The 25095-nt window shown below is 41.6% G+C and overlaps 1 protein-coding gene across 1 annotated transcript; it reads left to right on the top strand.

The window, feature by feature from the left end:
• The first annotated feature begins 687 nt into the window (after window positions 1-687).
• On the top strand, window positions 688-24565 carry LOC131265665 (putative phosphatidate phosphatase). The gene is made up of 6 exons (XM_058267953.1): window positions 688-1300; window positions 7626-7732; window positions 7874-7918; window positions 20088-20288; window positions 22123-22302; window positions 22438-24565. Exons 1-6 carry the CDS (start codon window positions 967-969, stop codon window positions 22729-22731), a joined length of 1161 nt encoding a protein of 386 aa, XP_058123936.1. The 5' UTR covers window positions 688-966; the 3' UTR covers window positions 22732-24565.
• Window positions 24566-25095: the final 530 nt, after the last annotated feature.

Raw genomic sequence — 25095 nt, 5'->3', positions numbered from 1 at the left:
GGTAGCGAAAGTGTAGCGTAGGCTCGATTGCAGCTATCAACTCGACGGCCAGCTACTCTGGGTAAAATGTAACTAACAACTCGACGGCCAGCTACTCTGGGTAAAATGTAACTATCAACTCGACGGCCAGCTACTCTGGGTAAAATGTAACTAACAACTCGACGGCCAGCTACTCTGGGTAAAATGTAACTAACAACTCGACGGCCAGCTACTCTGGGTAAAATGTAACTAACAACTCGACGGCCAGCTACTCTGGGTAAAATGTAGCTATCTACTCGACGGCCAGCTACTCTGGGTAAAATGTAGCTATCTACTCGACTCATAGGTACCCTGGGTAAATTGTAGCTAACGTCTCGACGCATAGGTTCACCGGCAATAATGATGCAGTATATGAAAAATAGTTTACCGGGGTATATGTTTGATGAGCAAACGATGTTTTAGGAAACCAAATATTCTGATTTTTTAAAATATTAAGCAATATATTAGTAACGAAAGTACCTGCTTGGTAATATTTTGAGTAACTAGTTAGTATTTTTTTTATCGATACCTAGCAACAGTAGCTAGTTATACAGTTACAGCTCCCTTCACTATCAGTAACAGCTGAGCTTCGGTCCCGAGTGGTTGTGCGTGGTAATTAGCGCGAGTTGTTTTCAATAAATAAATAATAATGTAAATACAATGTTCACTTGGATGATAAACTTGTGAAGTTTTCCCACGACGACGGAGACATTTGCCTGCTAAAGTGCTGGTGAGGTGTGAGCGTACGGCACTCCGCAGTATACCGCGGGTTGTTGTTTATTTCGCGAATAAACATTAGGTCGCGCCGATGCGCATCATTTACAGGCCGGTGCTCGTAGTGTTGACTTGTATCAGAGTGTGCGTTGGAGGCGCTTGCCCAGCGTTTATCAGTGCATGATACGCGCGGCTCGCGATCGTGCTAGATTGGCCCTGCGAGACATTCCATAAATGTCCCACGACGCGAACGAAGCGCCCAGTGAAGCTACACCTTTGCAGCGAGAAACCCAACAGTACCAGACAGTCCTACACGGGGTTAGCTCGCACAACAACGCGATTCCTCCGTCGTCATCGGTGACGGTGAACGAAATAGGCATCAGCAGTAGCAACAGCAGCAGCAACACTAGTGCTAGCAGTGTTTTACCTTCAGGGGCGGCCTCAAGTGAACGTGAACCGATAGTATCCCCCGCGAACGGACGCAAGACCGGCCGAACAAACGGCAAGATGGATGACACCAAAAAGGTGCTGCTCAAAGTTGGCTTCGACTTTCTTATCCTGTGCTGCGGTAAGTACTTCCGTCTGCCTGCCCACCGTTATCATTTGACAAAATGGCACCCCAAATGTGATACCAATTCACTTAGCCTCTTGACTTATCATTACGCGTGCTACTTAGTTTTCGTATCTTTTTCTCGTACTTCTTTTGAGGTTTGACCACCCTCCCAACCGGTCGCTATTATTGGGTCAAAAGTATGGTTTGAAAAAACGTCCGTTTAAACCGGATGTTAAACGCATCGGCGGCCGCCAAGCTGCCCGTTATGGAATGTTCAACCTTTACCTTCGTGACATGCTGGAGGCTGGCACGTGGGTCATGTTGGCTGCGATTGTTTTTTCCCTCTTTCACGACATTTATCGATGACATCAACTCGCGGCCCCCGGCTAAAATGGCATCATTGTCTACCGGAGGGGGGCTAACAACAATTTACCCCTCGCCCTCCCCGCACGTGCCGGTGGTTGGTTCGCGAGGCCACATATGGTTTGTTTGGCCACACGGTAATGGGTTACGAATGACGAGCATGTGATGTCAGCAGGACGTCTTGCTACCCGAAAATGAAACACCTATTTTCGGCGTCAGCATTTGATCGGGACTCATTCTCCACTTTTTTATGTGGCCATTCGGGCTGAATGGTAGTTTGCGGATTGCTCATCAAAACAAACACCGCACTTAACGGCCAAGATTAACTGCATACTAAGCAACCGAACCCATCATGCGGTGACTGATTGTTGCTATCAAACATTCTTTGCATAGATCGGTGTGTTTACAATTTCCCCCCCGGGGTTATGAAATGTAACGGAAAACTGGCGTTCCGTTTGCCACTGCGTTAAAATTAGAAGCAAAAGCTGAACATGAAACAATTGCCCTTAATCGACACGTTTCACCTAAAACCCGCGCTGGGACCGTACGTAACCGCAGATACCGGTAGAAGGTGCGTTCTTTTTTTGTAATTTTATCAGTCCACACTTGACTGCGGACCTTCTGTTTGCTATCTAACCACTTGACAGACATATGAGTCACGGGTAAATAATACCATGAAGTCTGGCGAAACAATCTACAAACGGTGTGCCGTTTCGTGGCATCGCGTGTTTGTTTTTTCTAATATGCTGACACAGCATGTAAAGCAGCTGTTGGAACGATGGTAACAATCCCCATTCTATTTTATCAGATTTAGACACAACAAATGGCAATCGCTGCTTGTTAAGTTAGCATCATTGATAAAATTGTGAATCGCAGTGATTCTTCGTTTTTATGATATGGCCTTAAAATACGTTAACACTAAGTTACGCCTAAGAATACAGTTAACACAGATTTATTATCTTCCTGATAAGTTTGAATACTTTCTAAAAAACATTTGATTCGCCAGTCAATTGGTTTCATTTTCATTTCTGCTTAATTTCAGATACGTAATTTGGTCTTGTTAGTTTTAAGATTTAGTAGTAGAAGATGAATACAACCTATCATTTCAATAGTAATCTAAATAATGATTTGTTTTATTTTTCGACATTACGTTATTATTTAGCAGCGTAATGCCGATAACGGATGGCTTATATTATCTGCTCTATTTCTCGGGTACATTAATTATTTGTCATGCCATGAACATGTTGTTTACCAAATCAATTATTCGCAATGTCGTATAATTTATCAGAGAACAATAACCTGCGAGGGAATATAGTAACTGTGAAATAGAAAACAATAGCAGAAATGCATACAAATGCAAATGTGCCACGCATGGTCATTTATTGACAACGTTTGACTTCATTTGCATCACTATTTCTTTGTACGGGTTTATTGTATGCAAAATAATGTACATTCAAAAAGGTATTTACTTTTTTTAGCAAATGGCACTATTTTATATCCTTTTTAATTTATTGTATTTGTGTTTTGAAACATGTTAGAAACGAAACGTTGTTTTATTTTGTGAATTGTGAAAATTGAACCAAAAGGGGTCGCATTGGAATATTTAAAATTTTGTGCGATACTAAAAATGTTAGGCAATAAGAAATACAGATTTCGTAGAGAAGGTTTATATAAAACGGAGGCAGCTTTTTACCACGTGTGTGCCTCGGGGCAACGACGCAAAGGCATGTGCACAAAAGTATTTTCGAGATGGAAATAGGATCTCCGTTGCCAGCCAACTGAATAAACCCACAAACCACTGAACTGTGACGAAACTCTGCGGTTTTTTTACCACGATTTTTCTACCCTGAGTAACTTTACTCTGCTTCTAATCACCCTGTTGCACGGTGCTCTCAAAAACACTCTGGTTGACGCATTTTGACGCGGGGTTTCCTCCGTTTTGTAAATGTTTTCTGCGCCTTGTCTTTCGTCATTGTGATAGGAAAGTATCAATCAATCACCGCTAGCAAACCAACGCACTTTACATGCACACACATGGTCACCAAACGGCGCGACCTAAGGGCCTCCCGCTTCGGGGAAACAGCGCGAACACATGCCGCATGTTTCTATTGTTACTGACGGGTGTCTCTTCGTCTCCCGTGCCCCTCTCATCTAACCCTTTTTCTACCGGTTTTCCCGGTGCAGGGGGAAGAATTCACTTTCACCACCACCAAACACAAAACAATCTCACACGAGCGTTTTACTCTGGCGTTAATGTGCAGTGCGCGCAATCAAATAGATCGTTTCCGTTCCGAATCAATTGAACTCACAAAAAAAACTCTCTCACATACAAACACACACATGCACGTACAAAATGCACCCTTCTCCTTGTCACATGCACAACGTGCTCTGGTTCGAATATTATGTTGTGTTCTCTGCCCTTTCCCCCCATTCATCTCGGCGTCCATTCGGGGGATGCCCCTGACGCACTCGGGTGGTGAAGTGGTTCGAACATAAATATTTACATGGCGAAAGTGGTGTTCTTGGGCCTGTGGGCAACGCCACTAGAGTGCACTTTGGTGCAGAGACATCTCTTTCGTGTCCCGTACCCGATTCGCGGTGGAAAGTTTGTAACTTGATCAAATTACGTATCCCTTCACAACGATCGCGTCAGTCAATCGGACAACTGGCCAAGAAACAAATTGAATTGCTTGTCAAGTGTCAGCGCGAGAGAGTGGAGATGAAGTGTGCGTCACATGGTGGTTCGAAAAAGGTTGCCCAATTTTATGCTCCCCATCAGCAACGCGAGGGTAAAAAACAACAACGCCATGCAATTGTGCGCGAACGGTTACAGTACTCCGCTTTTTTTCCTCCGCACAAAACAGAAGGAATTTGATAATTTGTGTTGAACACATGGCACGACAAATTGGTTAATTGTTGTGACACACTTTTGGCCACTCTTTTAATGGCCAAAATCGTCTTGATAATAGTTTTTTATGTGTTCCGATGTGGCGTCAAGCACCCCAAAAAAATTTCAACATGTGGTTTTAAGAATTTACTGCTCATGTTTTTATTTTCCTCGTGGCTGAAATATGACTCCAGAACAGCGATCGCCAACCAAATATGCAAAGCACGGGCAGCAGACCATTACTGGCCAGTGAACTAAAAGATTCTCGGCAACAAGTGCGATAATTACGTTCGAATAAAATAACAGTATGCACATCCGGTAATAAACCACTTGACTGACGTCTAAAATTGTTATAAAATGTTATTTGGTGCTTTTTAGTAATTTGAAGCCCATTGAACATCCGGCATTGAAACAACCCGGCTATAGAAAGGATAACCAAATGCTAATGAAATGTGATTTAAGCCTATAAAAGTACAAAAATACTATGGTCTTTAATAGGCAATCGAAACCCGACATGGACGTCTGCCATTGCAAAACCATTACTCTATGGATTATTCTGAACACGCATCACATAATTCTGCTGCTGGAGTAAATGGGTTCGCCAGTTTATAGGCGTAGTTCCACAGTTCTTTAAGGGTCGTAAAACTGCTCATAAACACGAGTATGAGCAAAATCGTTTTCTACCTTTCTTAACCGTTTCCCATTACCTCATAATGCATACCGAATTTTTCTTCCCACAAATCTCGCCACAAACCAACTGGTCCGTGCTTTGAAATCAAATAATGTTTCATTCACTCGCCTATCGGGTCATAAAATTAGGTAAAATAGTAATCAACATTGTTAGCTGGAACTATTGATCCAGGAAACGTGACACTAGCATTTCGTTTGCTTAACGGATTTTTGAAATTACTCCAGGAACGTATAAATGCCAATAAAAAGAAACAATTGTTTGAAAAACGAACTACACGTTCGTTGGTTTTACATACTAAAATCCGGATAGAAGGATTGTTGCTGTTTTATTAGCAAACCGATGTTGTTTATTGGGACGTTAAAAAAGCGTTGTGGTTAAATTATGCTTAATTTATAATATATTCGAACGGTTTCCATCCGTCATGGAAATAAATTCTATTTCATTTATTAAACGATCATGCTTGTCCCACAAAACGGCTCCATTCAAGCCACAAATAAACCATCATCACCAATCCGGAGACGAATGTTCGTCCGGATGCAAATCTGGCACATTTCCATTCGAAGCGGCTTACAATTAACCCTACCATGCACGGGGCATGTCATTGTAATTCGTTGTAAATTATCCGACCCCGGCCGCTAGTGATGCCGCCACGTTCGCCTGATTGCGTCGAAGCGACCGTCTTCACTCTTAATCGGCCCGAGGACGCCCGTGTCCCGTGTGGCTCGTTTGCATATAAATTGCAGCGTGTTGCTCTCTCGACAAGGATCTCAAATTAAAACGGCCGCACGTACTATTTGTCATCCTGCGCCGGCTCTTGTCTGTGTGTCTGTGTGTTTCGTCTTCCGTTGTGGCGCATCCACGCTTTTGACTATAATCGAAGCGGTATTACACCGTCGTTAACAAGCGGGTCATAACATGTACCGTCTTCCAGCCCGTTGTGCTCTTCTTTTTGCAAGAATCAGCTTCCTTCCCCCTCCCAGCCGGTGCTTTCTTGTCAGAGGCAAATTATTGGAGCCGAATTCAATTGACCCGAAGCAGGGAAACCCTGCCCCGTGTTTGCTCAACCCCCGAGCAAGCCTTTTCCGGAGTGCATAGGAATGCAACACGATCGTGCCCGAGGGGGGACACACACCGGAGACCGCGCGGAGAGTAACGATTCACGGGTAGCTGATTTATGCAAATGTTATGCAAATATTTGACTTTCTTTTGCGCCATCGCCGCATGCAATACAAATAAGACTTTTTGCAAGCGCACAACCGCAAGCCCCAGATGTAAACAGGGCCCCGTAGGATGGTCTTTAAGCCATAAACGAATATTGTCACGTTTTATTCATCCAATTTTCCCGCCCATCGCCCGACCCCCCCGGGGCGAAATCCATCGAGGAAAGCGCACTAGCAACGGAGTGTATAATCAAATTTCTTGGATAGCAGATTTTTTTTTCCTGCTGATGGTGGAATGATCAACTGCGAGCGTAATAAAAGCCCTCGGGACGATCGTCCTTGTCCATCGGTTTTCCTCCTGGGCGACGGACGATAATGAAAACGATCCCTACCATCGTGACCCTTCTTCTTCGGGTCTTGGGCTGTTCTGTTATCTTTTTCATTATCGGAAATCGATTCCCGGTGGTCACGATAATGAGGGAAAACTTTGATTTATAATCACGTGATTCGAGCTTCGATTGTGATCAATAATTTACTTTTTGAAGGGTTCCATTTGTACCAAGGTTCGAATAATGATAGCGTTAGTGGAGGTACTTTATCTTTCCTTTTCTTTGACTTTTTCCCTAATTACATTCTTATTTTTGTAATTTAATTCATAATTTGTTAGACTTAATGCTTTTAAATTCAGAAAACGGTTTAGCATATTTTAATTCAGGTCCAGGATGCACAATCCATTGAAAAGGAAGATTATTTTATTTTGAACTGATTGATAAACGTGGTCAATGAAACGTATTTTTATTATCCAAGATAGGAACGTTTTTACTCACTGCCACATTGAAGATTAACGTTTTATTACCTCTCCAAATTGTGTGCAATTCTTTCAGCTTCTACACAATCTAAATTTCCTACTGTCGTAATGTTTGTATACAAAAATGTGAATTAAATTCACTCCATAAACACTTCCCGGATCTTTGGCTTATTTATTATCATAGACGAGATGTTATCTTTTGAAACCGTGTCTAAAAGCAACCGTGAAACAAAGAATCATCGTACCATACATTGTTTGGCTTTGTGGGACAGGGTGATGACGACGGTATCATAAATTAGATGGCTGTAGATAAGAAACGTTTCGACGACCAACACTCGACGGACGACTGATAGGCTGTCTGGAGGAAAAAAAGTTCCGTTACTGACGTTGTTATGTTGTTCTTCTTTCTCCCCAAAACATTCCACGGCCAGTTGGATTCCCGATTTTAATATTCTTCGTCGCCGGCGACCCATTTAAGCGAGGATTCTTCTGCGACGATGAATCACTCATGCACCCGTTCCATGACTCAACGGTTACGGTAAGCTAAAGATAACAACCCGGAATAAGGTGTTCGATCAAAGACACTTTTATCCGTCATGATTCATACTTTTCCCGCCCAAAATAGAGTTTTACTAACACGTATGACTTTTCCTTTTTTCTCTATTTTCCTCCCCCCCAGAATTGGATGCTGTACATCATTGGACTGGCGTTGCCGATAATTGTGGTAAGTTTTCACCCTCGTCGCCACGCAGGTTTCCACGCGGACGTCATCATCACTCTGCTGTTTGAGAGTCTCTTGGGTTCGAAAACCTCTAACCTTCGGCGGGACAATTTATAACCCTCTCCCGATCGTCTCTCGTTAATTACTTTAGGACGCGATCGTTAAAGCGCAATGAACCACCGAAGCCGGGGCCCCCGGGCCCGGGTGTATCAATATTTATTTATTTATTTTTTCACGATCGTGCTAACGAAGCAACACCCACCAAAAAAAAAAGCGAGTGAGGAAACAATCCGACATTACGTTATTGCGGTGCGTCGTAATGCGTGGCAAGGTGTGCTGCCTGCGGGGGAAAGCACGATCGGGGAAAGCGAAAACCCGCCCGCTTGCCCATGACCTAGGAGAGGCACTTCGAAACGGAAGCATAAAACCTGAGCAACAGCGAAGCATAGCGCAATGGAGACACCAGCTCCGAGCGTGGCCCTTTGCACACCAGATCGTGTCGACGAAGGGCCCAGAAAACGAGAGCCCCGAAGTAAGATGCAGTAAAAAGGGGCATTAAAAAATACTTAAAAACCAACAAGCAACTCCTCCAAACGAATGAAACTCTGGCCACCCTTTGCCCGGTTCACGACTTGCTGCAGAGCGTGCGCATACAGCGTGTGTTTGTTTTGAACGACGAGTTTCGTTCCGAGTTTTGACGACTAGCTGCTGCCGCCGCTCACGATCCCCTTTGATGCACCGGGCGTTGAGAAGATGGCTTTAAGGCGGAATTTTAGGCGGGTTTGCTCGTTTACTGCACGCTTGTGTGGTTGTTGGAATCATTTAACAAAAAAGAACAAGACCCAAGAGAATTTGAAAAGAACGACAAATTGGGAAGGGAAGCTAACGTTTCGGTTTCAGGGAAGTGCTCTTCGTACGGTCAACTTCCGGGCGAGGCAAAGTTGTTAAGCAAATACACACCAGTCGCATTGTGGACTTAAGTTCACGGCACAAGGGTTTATTGTTCTGTAGCTGGAAACTACACGCTGCAGTGAAGTTGAGCTTTATAAACCATGTAGGAAACTGAAAACCTACTGACATTAATATGGATTATTTTGTATGCAGTTTCTTACTATCATATTATATGAGGCTCTGAGGCAACGGTTCTTCCTACGATTTACATCACACCATATGTACAAAGATGTGTAGCGCCTTTATGTAGGCACTAAGCAAATGTTTAGTTTATAGTTATAGGAATTAAAGTTATAGGAATTATAGTACTAGTAACTAGTGTTAGTGATAGGAATTTATAGTTATAGGAATTATAGTTAGATACTAGTGTTAGTGATAGGAATAGATATAAAAGGACAGGGGCAAAGAGGCAAAAAGGATCATTCGCGAGTCAACCAAAACTGAAGCAAAAGCGCGTTACGAAAGATCCAAGAAGTTACTAATAAATAACTACTTAAACTAAAGCCACTAAAGTTTAGTTCGAACGTCACGATACGAAGACGTCAGTATATAAAGAAAAATAAAGATTTGGAAGAACACCACATGGCGACCGTGACAGAGTGAAGAATCCTGTGCCACGAGAAATTTAGCCACGTGCTTATTAGTGGCTTTGTGTTGCGTGCGGTGTGTGCCCAACGATGACCTTACGATAATCTAATGCAGTGGCAGATAAAAGACATCCGTGTATGGGAGTAACGCAAGATTGTAGTGCGTTTCAGATAAAAAATATCCGTGTACAAAAGTAACGCAAAGCGGCAACGAACGAAAAATTTAGCCACGTAACCTTACGATAACCTAATGCAGTGGCAGATAAAAGACATCCGTCTATGGGAGTAACCCAAGATTGTAGTGCGTGGCAGATCAAAGATATCCGTGTATAAAAGTAACGCAAAGCGGCAACGAACGATAAATTTTGCCACGTGCCGATTACTGGTTTTATACTGCGTGCGGTGTGTGTGTCCTATGGTGACCCTACGATGACCCTACGATGACCCTACGATGAAGCAATGCATTGCGTGGCAGAAAAAGGATATCTGTGTGTGAGAGTAAAGTGGCAACCAACGAGAGCAACGAACGAACATAGTCAGGAGACGACGGAGAACTACTACCAGCAGAGACAACGAAGCTTGACAAAGTGAATCGCCCATGGGAAAAATGCAGGAGAAAAGGTAGAGAATATAAAATTGTAACTTGTTCAACTGGGGTTTCCGCATTACTTCATCGATGGTTGTAATATAAAAAAAAAAAAAAAAAAAAAAAATTATACATGCATATATATATATAAAAAAAAAAAAAAAATTATTATAATAATATTTCTTCCAAAAATAGTTTTACTAACAATCTTACAATTAACCCCAGTACGTCTACGAAAATCCTTATGCTCGCAAAAATAACTCAGAAGCTAAACCGATTACATGAAATTGAAAAAAAATTAAAACCTGGTGAGAAGAAATTTCGCAAGTGCTTGCTTGACAGTTATAACTCCACAGCCAACGAATTATTCCTAAATATTCAGAATCTCATTGCTAAATTAGAGAACACGGATTCAACCAATACACTTGCAGATCTAGAACTTTCCACGAACACCTGTTTTAATACTATCAAATCATACTTAGATATCCATCTAAAAGACAGAATACATTTTAAGTTCAAGACCTTAGCGAAAGTTTGCATTGCATTACACAAGTGGAAACCAAACAAAATGGAGGACTTTGATATTAAAGTTGCTGCCTCATTGATCCAACCCTACGATGGTAAAGCAGAAAGCCTTGATAATTTTATTGGATCAGCAAAATTGATACAAACACTCTACCCCAAGGATCCAAAAAATATTCTAGTGCAATTTTTAAAAACACGATTGACGGGAAAAGCACAACTAGGGCTAGCACCCAACATCACGGATGTTGACACGCTAATTAATGACGTTAAAGCTCGTTGTGAGGAAAAAATAAATCCGGACAAAATAATAGGCGAGTTAAAGTCAATCCGTTACACAGATACAAAATCACTCTGTGACGAGGTAGAGGCTCTTAGTACAAAGCTAAAATGTATGTACTTAAAGCAAAATATACCAAATAACATTGCAAATGAAATGGCAGTCAAGCGAGGAGTAGAAACATTGGTGGAGAAAGTAAAACTGATGGAAACAAGAATTATTTTACAAGCAGGGCAATATGCGCAAATTACGGATGCAACGGAAAAGGTTTTAGAAAGTGAAAGAGTTAACGGTTCATCGCAAGTCCTCTCTTTTAGAAGGAACCACCCACAAAATCGTTCCTTCTTCAATAGAAATCCAAACCAATATACTACAACCTACAGTGGTAAACCACAATATCGAGGTACTGGTAGGTCTTACAGACAACAAAACAATAGATACTCAAATCAATACTATCATAATAACAATAATAGATCCACGCAACAAACCCAAAATAGAAACCATAATAGAGTTTACACAACACAAGCCAATAACGAAACATCAAATTCGGCTGCAGCTATTGAAAACGCGTCTTTTTTAGAGAACAACCTGCAGCCTACAGATTCCCAATCTTAGCATTAAACTTAAATGCAAATAATTTTATTAAAATTAGAGTAGCAATGGCCACAGATGAGTTTAGCGACCTCATAATAGACACTGGCGCAGACGTGTCTTTATTCAAAATTAATAAAATAAAACAAAACCACCGATTACATTCCCAAAATAAAATCAATTTAACAGGTATCACTACTCATTCAATTCACACTTTAGCTACAGCAAACACCACCTTACAATTTGGAAATGAAGCAATTAATCACATATTTCACATCATTCCAAAAGAAATAGATATCAGAGCAGATGGTATACTAGGAAGGGATTTTTTCGCAAAATATAAATGTGTTATTGATTATGAGCATTGGCTTCTTAATTTTAATTTCAATGGGGTAACAATCTGTCATCCTATAGAAGACAATATAAGCGAGGGTTTCATCTTACCAGTAAGAAGCGAGATAATACGAGAGGTAAAACTGCCAAACATAGAGGAAGACTGCGTAGTCTTTGCAGAAGAAATCAGACCTGGAATATTTTGTGGCAACTCGATAATATCTAAGGAAAAACAATTTGTACGGTTTATAAACACAACCGAAGAAGATATCTTCATCAGTAATAGATCGTTTAAGCCACAAATAGATTTGGTGAGGAATTATAACGTTACATGCAGAAAATCCAATGAATCTGATAAAATTCTAAGAACAAGCACAATTTTAAATAAAGTAGATACACAAAACATTCCAAAGTACATTCAAAAGGAGTTAAAAGAACTAATTGGAAATTATACCGACATTTTTTGCATAAACGAGGATCAAATCACAACAAACAATTTTTACACACAGTCAATACAATTGAAGGATAAATCACCATGTTACATCCCAAATTATAAGCAGATTCATTCCCAATCGGAGGAAATCAAACGACAAGTTGATAAGATGTTAAAAAATGACATAATCGAGAACTCCGTCTCTTCTTATAATTCTCCAGTACTCCTTGTACCCAAAAAATCAGATGAAGGAAAAAAATGGAGGCTAGTAATAGATTATCGTCAACTAAATAAAAAAATTATCCCAGATAAATTCCCCTTGCCTAGGATCGATTCTATATTAGATCAACTAGGTAGAGCAAAATACTTTTCAACATTGGATCTAATGTCAGGTTTCCACCAAATCCCTTTAGAAAAAGAATCAAGGAAGTACACTGCTTTCTCGACCTCTACGGGACATTATCAATTTAAAAGGCTACCATTCGGACTAAACATTAGCCCCAATAGTTTCCAAAGGATGATAACCATAGCTATGGCAGGTCTAACACCGGAGTGCTCGTTTGTTTATATTGATGATATTATCATCACAGGATGCAACGTCAATCATCACCTGGATAACTTAAAGAAAGTATTCGATAGGATACGGCAGTACAGCCTTAAACTAAACCCAGAAAAATGTAAATTTTTCAGAACAGAGGTAACTTATCTGGGACACAAAATTACAGACATAGGAATATATCCGGACGACTCCAAGTTTCAAGTAATAAAAAATTACCCCAAACCATGTAATGCAGAAGACGCCAGAAGATTTGTCGCCTTCTGTAATTACTATCGCAAATTTATCCATAATTTTGCAAAAATCGCAAGACCCCTCAATGAATTACAAAAAAAAGGGAAATCCTTCGATTGGACAAAAGAGTGTCAAGAAGCCTTTGATACTCTTCGGTACAAACTATTGTCACCTACAATTCTGAAGTATCCTGATTTCCAAAAAGAGTTCATTATCACCACAGATGCTTCAGATGCAGCGTGTGGGGCCATACTTTCGCAAGTCTATCACGAAGACGACCACCCAGTGGCATTCGCTTCTAAAAGTTTCACCAAGGGTGAAAGAAATAAGCCTACCATTGAAAAGGAGTTGACTGCCATACATTGGGCGGTCAACTACTTTAAACCATACGTTTATGGGCGGAAATTCAAGATTCGCACCGATCATAGACCCCTAGTCTTCCTATTTAACATGAAAAATCCTACGTCAAAACTAACTCGCATGAGGCTAGATCTCGAGGAGTTTGATTTTGAAATAGAATACGTTCCGGGAAAAAACAACGTAGGAGCAGATGCCCTGTCAAGAATTACTTTTACATCCGAGCAGCTGAAATCTTTAAAACAAAATCAAAGTGATGGTCCTGAAAATCAAACATTAATAGTGAAAACACGATCAATGACTAGAACCAATAATGATGAGGAAATCCCAGTGCCAATGACGGCACATCTTGAAAAGAAATATACCAATACTCCATCATTTTGGCAAACTGAGAATCCCTCAGAAGTTGACAAGCTACTAAAAATACAGACTAATATGCACAAAGGTTTTACAAAACTTTCACTGTGTAATCATAATTACAACAAAGAATTAGGCAATGTCGTTATTCCAAATAACCAAAATGGAAGTCAGGCGATCGAGCTTGCTCTTCTAGAAATATGCTCAATAGCGAAAAGATTTAATAGAAATAAAGTTGCCATCTCTCTAAACGACGAAATATTCAATAACTATGCGTATGAAACCATAAAGGAAATCGCTAATAGAGCCATTTCCGGTTGTGAAATTATCGCGTTTATTCCACCCAAGTGGATTACAAAAAGAGAAGAGATTAATGAAATCCTAAGAACTTATCACATGCTACCTTCAGGGGGGCATGTAGGCCAATATCGACTTTATTTAAAAATTAGAGCAAACTACAAGTGGAAAAACATGAAAGAGGAAATTAAAAGTTTTGTAAGAAATTGTCAAAGGTGCAAGACAAGCAAAACTCTCAGACACACTAAAGAAAAAACAGTGGTAACAACAACCCCAGCTAAGCCATTCGAAGTTATTTCAATTGATACGGTTGGTCCATTGCCAAGGACGGTAAATAACAACAGATACATTATAACGGTCCAATGTGACTTGACAAAATATATAATACAGATACCAACCAGCAATAAAGAGGCGAGCACCATATCCAAGGCACTTGTAGAAAATGTAGTATTGAAATATGGAAAATTCGTGGAATTTAGATCTGATCAGGGGTTGGAATACAATAATCAAATATTGAAAAAAATAAGTGAGTTATTGAAAATCAAGCAGACATTTGCGACTGCCTACCACCCTCAAACCATGGGAGCGCTTGAACGAAACCATAGAGCTCTCAATGAGTACCTACGAGCATTTACAAACGAGCATGGGGACGATTGGGACGACTGGGTAAAATATTATGAATTTACATACAATACCACTAACCATACCGATACCGGTTACACTCCATTCGAACTAGTTTTTGGAAGAAAAGCTAATTTACCACAAGATATGCTAAAAAAAATAGAACCTGTGTACAACCACCATGAATACTATAATGAAATGAAGTACAAGCTACAAAAATCGAATGAAGTGGCGCGGAGAAATCTAGTTGAGCGAAAAGAAAATCGAAAGGAAACAGAAAATCAGAAGATCAATCCACTTAAAGTAAAGCTAGGAGACCTGGTATATTTAAAAAACGAAAACAAAAGAAAACTAGACCCATTATATATAGGTCCATATATAATTACGAATATCGATAACCCAAACTGTACTATAAAAAATAAAGTAACAAATAAAACTAGCGTAGTACATAAGAATAGGTTAATTAAATGATGAAAATTCTACGCAAGAGCATAATTTTCATCTATAAAAGGGGGGAGGTGTAGCGCCTTTATGTAGGCACTAAGCAAATGTTTAGTTTATAGTTATAGGAATTAAAGTTATAGGAATTATAGTACTAGTAACTAGTGTTAGTGATAGGAATTTATAGTTATAGGAATTATAGTTAGATACTAGTGTTAGTGATAGGAATAGATATAAAAGGACAGGGGCAAAGAGGCAAAAAGGATCATTCGCGAGTCAACCAAAACTGAAGCAAAAGCGCGTTACGAAAGATCCAAGAAGTTACTAATAAATAACTACTTAAACTAAAGCCACTAAAGTTTAGTTCGAACGTCACGATACGAAGACGTCAGTATATAAAGAAAAATAAAGATTTGGAAGAACACCACAGATGGAGTATAATTACTGCACACATACTGCACTACAATGCAACAATAGTTATATCGTACCTTATTTCCTTACGGGTAGATTATTTAATGAAGCCTGACGGCCAATTTCAGCAAAATGGGTAATTCAATTGAATTTCTTCATCTCTCCTTGATGAATCATAATTGAATCAAATTTTGTCGTCAGATTGTCACAGTACGTTAGAAAGGTTCGAGTATACGAATGCAATATTTTTGGTCAAGGCATCAGAACAAGCCGGCAACGTGAATCGCGTGGCTGACAAAATGTGTGCTGATGTGACCAAGCTGACCCCAAGCAGTATCACTAATTTAGGAACGTTAAAAAAGGCTCCGATATTTTCAATCCAATCGACACCACAACACGTTTGCGATCGATAGAGATCCAAGGAATAGACATTTGATAAACATAGAAAGTCGGGGTTTTCCTAATTTAGATTTTTTTAAAGTAAGTTTTATTGTTTGTACATAAGAAGAAATGTCTCCTTTTTTATGTGGCCCGGTCCGACATCCCCTACTCGGACAAGGCCTCTCTCCGAAGAGAGTTTTTTGTTTGTGTGACCGAAAGACGGTATATATTATAGATCGGTGGTCTGCCGTTCATATTACCGGAGGATGCCAAGATTCGAGATTCGATCTCACACCTGTCGCATGGTGTTTCCTCGCGCTACCCCTGCGCCATGAACACCCCCAGAAGTGTCTTCGGCACCCAATTAATTACAATTGGTGGAAAACGGCTTGAAAATTAGCACCTAAGCCAAGTAGTTGATTCAGTTATGAGGCTATTTTACCAAGCACTAATTAAGTTACTTTTAATAACTGGCTTAGTTAAGCTGACTATAAAGTAATTGTTAAAATTTCTATTTCATGCTGATAAAAATGTGATTCAAGCATGTAGGTTCAGTGCAGAACTTACATTTCCTTTAATCAAACCGGCAAACATAATTCACGTCACACTGGATGGATACAGCCATCTGTTTTGTTTTGTACTGTTTTCCATTCTTCTTCTAAGACTTCGGCCACCCCCCGGTGGTGCGGAGAAGAAGACAACCCTAGAGGCAAAATCTGCACTCCAGGCCACTGTAGATGGCCCGTGCCCTGTGTAACCAGTGTGGAACAAACGCGCGAACGAACGCATTTTATGACAACCAACGCCAACGTGCGTCGCCGTGGAAGCGCGAGACAGACAGAGCCTTCCTTGTGGAAACCCACCGACGGTCACGGTGGTGGCGAGCATAATCGGGCGAATTTGGAAATTCGTCACGGCGGCAGTTCTGCGAAATGATTTTGCACGCCTTCTCGGGCAAGAGGGACAGGGGTGGCGGTCCTTGCCAAAACCCGATGCTAAATGTTCCGGTAGGCCATTCCGTCGATTTGAAACGATGCACTGTTGTGGTGTGCCTCGTGAAGGCTAGAACACCCCCCCTCTCTTGGGCAGCATCATCTTTGTAGCGAAGGCGGTGCTCGGCCCGAGAGCGCACTGCCGTAGGTCCCAGCAGTTTCGGTTGGGAGTGGGAGTGGACGGAATTTTCCTCTGCCTCTTTTGTTTCGAGCCACACGATGACGCTGACATTATCGTCTTGGCACGTACAGGGCCCTCCATTGAGAAGTGTTCTCGTATCCGCCCGAGCGCTGCTTTGATTTCCATAAAGATACCGCCCCGGTTGGTACGTTTTCCCTTTTTTCCCACATCCACCGGAGCCCGGAGGCACGAAAGCACCGACGGGAAAACTGGTTTCCGATAAATTAGACGCCGCGGTTTCTGCGTGGTTTCCCCCCTCCATTTTCCCCCCCTTGGCGTTCGTACCTCTGACCATTAACAGTCGATTTCTTTCGTCGCCCGGTATTCACCGACGGGCCACTCAAGTGGCCGCCCGGCCTTCGTTCTATCTTGCGCGGCCCACCTCTTTCTCTTCGGTTTACATTTCTCTATATTATTCCCTCGCGCCCAACCCACCTACGAACCTCGCTGGCGTTGCCGCAGGGCTTGTTGACTACGACCGATAAAACCGACCGCATTCGAACAGATGCATACGATGCCCTGGAATCGAGGCCACTTTCGAGGGCTTTCCTCCAGAGGGCTTCTCATAACTTTTTTTGTTTTTAATCCCTTCCCCCCGGGTTCTACCCAGCGGAACGGATAATTAGTATTCGAAAACGTTGGTTCTGAAGAGCGGGAAATAGATACTCGGAAAGAACCACCGCCGACGACCACGTCCGGGAAAGTTGATCACGTACGTAGTTGGAAGGCGTGCCGGTTGTGGAATGGAACGAATGAAAAAAAAAAACGCAAGAAGAAATGTTCTATGTTCAACTGTCATTTATGATATCTATGACCGAATTGCGAGGCCCGATCCGTGTGTCGTAACGGGTGGCCCAGTTCACAGACGAATGAATGAATGAGGGTCAAATGGTAAAACAATCCGATCAGTTGTAGATTACCTGTTTTATTTTTATTGTTGAAAGAGTTCAGAAAGCGTTTAGCATATGCAGTTGAGTGAAAGTTGCTATCGTTTAAAATGTGCTTAGTAAAAAGTAAAGTAAGGTGTTTATTGATAAATGGTAAACAGTTACAATGGTTATTAAGGGAGCTAGATCCAAATTTAACAACACGAACGAACTGTAATATATTACATCAACACTAGAACACATTGCTCTGTAATATCAATTGCTTTTTAATGGTCGTTTGGACCACTCTTTGTCAACACGCTTCAATTTCGTTATTTTTGATTGTTAAAAATTATAGATCAAGATTACTTGAATCCATGAACGGCTCCTTTTTAATATATTTATTGACTATCACTCCGCTAGCTCGGTGTAAGAGAAAAGGGCAGATCGAAAATTTGAATTATCATAATTCGAGACATTAAAAATCAATATTGTATAGCCTTCAAAATGTCTGCTATTTGGATTCTAGTATTTGAGACTAGAGCTACCGCGATTTTGACGCTTGAAACTGTGCCGACATTTATTTTCAATATTGAAAGAAAAAATTTATTTTTGAATACATAAAAATTAACACTCCATTGGATGTGTGAAAGTCATACATTAACATTGGGTAGAATTGTTCAACCTTAAGAAATATATGTGATTGAAAAAGTACCTGACCAGGCAAAAAAATCTAGTTTTTAAAACACATGTACTCAAAATCCATGCATCTATATTCCCTTTAGCGTCCTTATAGAAAATTAAACTTATTCAACGTAACGTAATGATAAACAAACCAATGTAACTGTAGTGAAACGCAACGAAATCTGCATGGCATCATAGCACAAAATGCATACTCAAAACCACCCCCGTCCAATTCAATCAGAAAAATGTATATAAAACGTGCCCGTTGATCGCGGAAAAACGACTAACCTATACCATAGCCGACACCTCGGCTCCGGCGTGTCTGTAACGCTGTGACATAAGTATGAGAAATAGCAACGGTGCGTCGTGGTCGGAACAAAAAAATAGAACCTTTTTCCTCACCCCCTTCCCGCTACATCCAACCCGGTATGTGTGTGTGTTCGGATCGATAATCTTTTCGCGCGGCATCATTTATCATTGCACGGAATAGCTTAAATGGTGTTACGTTTCCGTTCGGTTTCGCTTCCCCGCGGACGAAACCTGGTTCGCTTTCAGTTGGCGTTTCAAGAAATATGTCGTTTTTGAGAGAAAGACATAAATAAACGGACAAGAACCTTTCGGGCAACATTTTCTCCTTCATGTACTAGTAGTAGTAGTAGTAGTGGCCTTGTCTTATGTTTCCTCGCCTTTCGTTTTATCATGCCCATCATAAAGCACGCGCGCGCTCCCAACGAGCGTCTTTCGAACGCATGCGTACGTGCGTTTATCGGGCTCAAGATCATCCCGCTAGCAACGAAAACGCAAAGTCGGGCAGCAAAATTTATGACCCGCACAAATTTGTCCACCGCATAAAGCATGGCCCGAGCGGTGCGGGTGAATTGTAACTCATAGATAAAAGCAAAGCGACACCTCTCTGGTGCAAAAATAAACCGGATGAAAATGCAAAATCATAATGCAGCATTTCTTTCTGCCGTTTGGCGTTTAATTTTTGCCTGCTCGGCGGAAGGTTTAGTCTCCAGACCGGGAGTAACTAGCGAAAGGGTCTGGTGCGCGCTGATGGCAAATGATGCACGATTCCATTTCGTCCCTGGCCGTGTCCATGGTTCACTGTGTGCCATGGTTTTGGAATGGCATCGCGCTGCCTCGTTAACGATGGTACGGGTAGGGCTTGAAACATTAATCTAATTTACGGAATACGTGGTTAAACGATCGTACAGTTTGATTAGTTCCGCCTTCGCCCCGAAAGGCACTCCGTACCAGTATATGACGGCTGCGGAAGTACGTCGAGAGTGAAGGCGGTCTGCGTTGATGTGCCACGATTTTCTGCTTCGAGTTGATTGGCCCCAATCGACCTATCCCTCCCAATCCCCACCGCGCGTTGTGTCTGGAAATTTAAAACACAGGAAACATAATGCTCTAGCAACGAATTATGCACGCTTTGTGGGACGTACTTTTTAATTTAAATTAGTTTATACAAAGAACCATCTCAACCATTCGTTTCTTCGTTACAGATTCTCCTCACGGAAGTGATTCGAGGACGGAGAAAAACCTCCGAAGCGCACCCACTAAAGGTGTGGAACTACAACATTCCCTTCTGGGTCGTGCAGGCCTACAAATCGATCGGCATGTTTGGCTTCGGTGCCGCCGTCAGCCAGCTGCTGACGGACGTCGGCAAATACACCATCGGACGGCTGCGGCCGCACTTCTTCGACGTGAGTATCCCAATGGGGCAATTAGCTGGTGACACACTATTTCCACATCGATGTTCAAATTGTGTAGGCTTTAGGCCTCCATTGTAGAAGCATTTCTCATTGGATCCTCGTCAAGTGGCGGTCGAGTGGCGAGTTAAATAGATTGCACCGACAACAAACAAGCTCTCCTTCCGCCCACCGTAGGCGGAGACGTTCGATCAACCGATCGGCCGTTAAAGGAAGTGCATCGCAAACTGGAACTTAAAGTGCCCGTCCGATAACTCTCCTCTTCCGGTGGGTTTGTTGCACAATAACATCCTACTGCGTGGCAAACAATTCTCCACGGCAATCGCGGACGACGGCGGTGAACGGCGCTATCTGTTATCAATGCCGCGTGGGTATCGAAACGGTTGCAACCCGTCGAACTGGATGCGCCCCGCACGTTCGAAGCAGCATTACTCAATTGATACAAACGATGCCGAACACCGATCGAAGAACCGCGCAGTGGAGGAAGGAAAACACGTACGGACGGACGCGGGCTGACCGACGATGCTGTTATTGTGTCTGCTGGGCGCTCACAATCTCTGGCTGTCCCGGGAGAGGGCATTCTTGAAGAAGAATGCGTCTGCCGATACAAGACAACATGATGGTGGAAGATGATCACCATTGTCTTTCCCTCTGTTTCCTTTCCGTTCCGACCACGACGTAGATGTCGCGGATGGCGCTAATGAATGAGTGACCTCCGTACTTCATCGCCACCGCGGGGCGGGAGGGAACGTTTCGTTTTATTCGATCATTCGGATTTTCACAGAACGTGTGCAATAAAACGGTGGCACATTGACACATTAATATGTAAGCACGAATGAAAGGTGATGTTTTTGATGCGCAGGAAGTTGTTAGAATGTTGATTCTGTGAAGGGTTCGGGTTGGTTATTAGTGGCGAATCGACCATTTCAAAAAGCTTGTCATTTATTTCTCGCACAATATATGTACAGCCCTAAATATTCCACACCGCTCGTTTACCTACAGGCGCTAGGTTAAATATTTCTGAGCGAAAGTTACTTCCCAGCTTGATGAACATAATTTGAATTCATTATTCGATTAAATTTATAACGATACTTTTTTTATAACCGATTGATGTAAAATCTTGCATTTCTCCTAAGTTTTGGAAAACATGATTTAATAGCTTGTAGAAATAAGAAAAAATGATAAACAATATATTAAATTGCAAGCATCAAAATAGATCTGAAGTTGAGTAAAAATAAGCCAAATATGAGCAGATAAGCACAATGTTAAAGGAACGCTCAAACTTCCGTCGACGTCGGGGAACGCGTCGTCGATTTGATAACTCAAGGCTGCGTTCGAGGTTAGATGGATTATTTTGACTGCTTTTCAAAATATTCTCCTGATAAGATTAGTTTTACTAAGTTTCCGCTCTGCTTGATTATTTCCTCCTCAGTTTTCTGTATGAATGTTTATTGAATGTCAATGTCAGACGGGAGAGCATTTATCGCAACACAAACAAGCAACGATGCTCTAATGATTGGTGCTTTGTAATTAGAAAGCTCACAGCGAGGAAAATGTATTCACATCGGCTTTCAAACCAGTCAATGATATGTTACATGATGTGATAACACGTTAATCGCCGGAGAAAAGAGTTAATTAAAGTCCTCGAATAGGAAATGCATCGTTGGAAAATGTTCGATCGAGGGGATAACACTGCTGGGGAGCACAGATCTTCAACACGGCACGATCAGTGCCTGCAGCATATAGCTATAAGTTTATTAAGATGTTGTACGTGAAAGCGAAAAGTGCCAACGATGCTAATTGCGAAAACATTATTTTACGCTCGCAGGTCTGCCAGCCCCAGATGAGAGATGGTACCTTCTGCAACGCCACTATCAATCAAGGCAAATATATAACGGACTTTGAATGCACCAGCATGAAATCTTCCACCCGTATGCTGAAGGAGATGCGTCTGTCGTTCCCGAGTGGACATTCCAGTTTCTCGATGTACACGCTCGTTTTCTGCGCCGTAAGTACACGCATACACACGTACGCGTGTGTCGGTCCGACCGACCGTAGCCGTGGAACATTTTCCAGCTGCTCAGCTTTTAATGTCATTCTGGTTGTATTTTTTTTCCTTCCTTCCTCCTTTCACTTACCGTAGATTTTCCTGCAAGCCCGCATGAACTGGCGTGGATCGAAGCTGCTGAAGCATTTCCTCCAGTTTCTGTTGATTCTCCTCGCCTGGTACACCTGCCTGAGCCGCATTTCCGACTACAAGCACCATTGGTCGGACGTACTGTCCGGGGCCGTACTGGGCGCAACGGTGGCAATCGTGGTATCGAACTTCTGCACCGACCTGTTTAGTATGGCGCGCAAACGTGCACAAGGCCCAATGTCATCCTCTCTGCCGCAGACACGCTACGAGCTTAGCGCCAACCATGCCAATGGAAACTAAAATGAAAGAAAGAATACAGTGAATGCAATTTTAAACAAACGTTAAAACGATGCAGGAGGTGGAGGTAGTCTGTCGAAGTCGGCCCGGGTGGAACACGCCGCTACGTCCTGCCCGGGGAAGAAGTTGAACGTCAAAGTTCCTTGCCAAAATGTGGGGGAAAGCGCGCATCCAATGCAAACCTGTGCAAACCTTTGGGAAGAAAGGGAAAACTAGAAACAGATGCCAAGCGTGTGAGTGTGTGCCGCAAAACTTAATACGACCAACGTAGCGTACTAAGTAGAGGGTAGCAGCGGCCCTACGTTAGTGAGACGTTATTTATTATGTTTATTCCATAAGTAGTCCGGTAGAAGAGTATAGTGTAGGGTATAGGATTTTCTATTTGTTTAATTTACGGCCTAGCCTAGTAGAGAATTGCCCAGTTCAGTGCCGTGTGACTGAAAAGACTAAAACAACCTACCGTACGCTCTAGACATTGGTATGATCAGCGTTGGAAAGACACACCACTACTACTTCAAGGCCAAATTAATCAGTTGAAAAACCGCGCCGTCGACTTTTCAAAATTAAGGCTGCTCTCAGTAAGATACGATTCCGTAGTGCTACTTTTAGAGCCACAATGTTAGTTGTTTATTTATAGCAAGACGTAAAAACTTACCTGTAACCATCACGAATAGGATATAATAAAAAGGCTAGACATTCATCATTACATAGAAAATCGTTACACAACTCAATATGGTTTCAAACCGATTAGAAAGAAGGGAATGTTTTACCGAATATACAATTTATGTCGTATAATTTTACACGGTGGCAAAAAATAATTTAAAATCCGATTTCAAACCAAAATCATCGGTAATGAATGAGTAATGGTAATGAAATAATATCAAATGAATTACGAAATCAAATGAAATTAAGCTGGAATCACATGGTATAACATTAGCAAAATCACGAATTTGAAACGTTTGAAAAGCATGTTTGAAACGTAAATTTGAAATGAGCAGCATACCATTCCCAATAAATTAACAAACCTAAAGAAATGGAGTTAAAACCCTCAGTGTACTGTTCGTCAAGTATCGTAAATATTGAAAGCTACTTCTCACACAAGTAAGTTTGCTTATTTAGAAAATTCAGTAGGTTATATCACGGATTTCGCACCACGCAAGTTTTCATTTGTATTTCGCGTTCTCGGTTCAATTCATAGGAGGATACACGGATAAAAAGTGAATAAGTTGAAATGAATCATTATCCTAAAATAAAAATTCTCTGACTATGCAAATAAATGACTGAACACGTCAAAATTTAAACACTGTCGAATATCGTACGACCAAAAATAAGGATGAAGCAAGACTTCATGTTTCTAATCGTCATTCTGGATTTTCCTACTGAACAATAGCTTTCACTTTTATGAATGCTAAAATTTTTTGTTAATAGTTTTTTTAACCTACTGTTAAAATTAATCATTCCAGTTGAAGTGGAAATAAAATGCTGGTAAAGATAATTTTTAGAACACTTACGCGGTCATTCATAACCGTTATACTAATGAAGGAAAATGCTCGAAATCTCACTCCTCACTTTTTCTCACTTACGAATGCAACGTGAGATAGCAAAGGCTCCTGATGAAATGTCTCAACTCGTAATTGAACTACGTAAACTATTATATGTAACTAAAATAATCGTTAATGATCAATTCGATATATGCATCGCATTTAAGTCAATTATTTCAGTCAATTCATCATCAGTATTGAAACGAAAATTAAAGGTAGGCGGTTTGAAACCGAGCGAGAGAGACAAATTAGCGTGGAGAAACTAAATTTGTAGCAATGTGTTTGAATTCGCTTACAAAATACTGTAATAAATCACTGTTATACTACTCATCAAAGTTGTTCACTATCTCACTTCTCACAGCTCGCATACTTGTGCTTTTCCTCATCAGCTGGTGATATCGTTTATGCGGTTTTCTTCATTATTCTATGTTGTATCTTTCAATATCTTCAAAATCCTTGTCTGTGGAAGTACTTTTTAAAACATTCTCATTAAGATTAGATCTTCCTATGATCACATTGATCGCGTGAACCATTAGTTTGAGGTACCATCTTCATCTGTGCCGGGCCACTTCCGCCATTCTCCCGCGGTGAATGGAGCAGTAGCAGCTGCGATCGTGTACGCAAGAATCGCTAGATGTCGGAGCTTTCGTGTGCCCAACGAGATGAGACGGCGGCGGCCAGTGGCACTAACACAACCGCGCCAACCGCGAACCCAGCGCAGCTTCGCGCTGTGGAGAGCAATGTTTTGTGCGCGATCAGTTCCAAAGCAGCCCCCGCGTACGATGGAAGTCGCCCTATGCTACCTTTGTTGATCATAGTTTCTGGT

The sequence above is a fragment of the Anopheles coustani genome, chromosome 2 (assembly GCF_943734705.1).
Source record: "Anopheles coustani chromosome 2, idAnoCousDA_361_x.2, whole genome shotgun sequence".
Lineage (NCBI taxonomy): Eukaryota > Metazoa > Arthropoda > Insecta > Diptera > Culicidae > Anopheles > Anopheles coustani.
The sequence above is the reverse complement of the archived record's forward strand: the minus strand, read 5'-3'. Positions and strand labels throughout refer to the sequence as shown.

Bases quoted from the DNA above. Each gene is read 5' to 3' on its own strand.
- LOC131265665 (XM_058267953.1), top strand. From the start codon at position 967: ATGTCCCACGACGCGAACGAAGCGCCCAGTGAAGCTACACCTTTGCAG. The intron at 7,733-7,873 runs GTAAGCTAAAGA...CCTCCCCCCCAG, and splicing joins TCCATGACTCAACGGTTACG to AATTGGATGCTGTACATCAT. The intron at 7,919-20,087 runs GTAAGTTTTCAC...TCTTCGTTACAG, and splicing joins TGGCGTTGCCGATAATTGTG to ATTCTCCTCACGGAAGTGAT.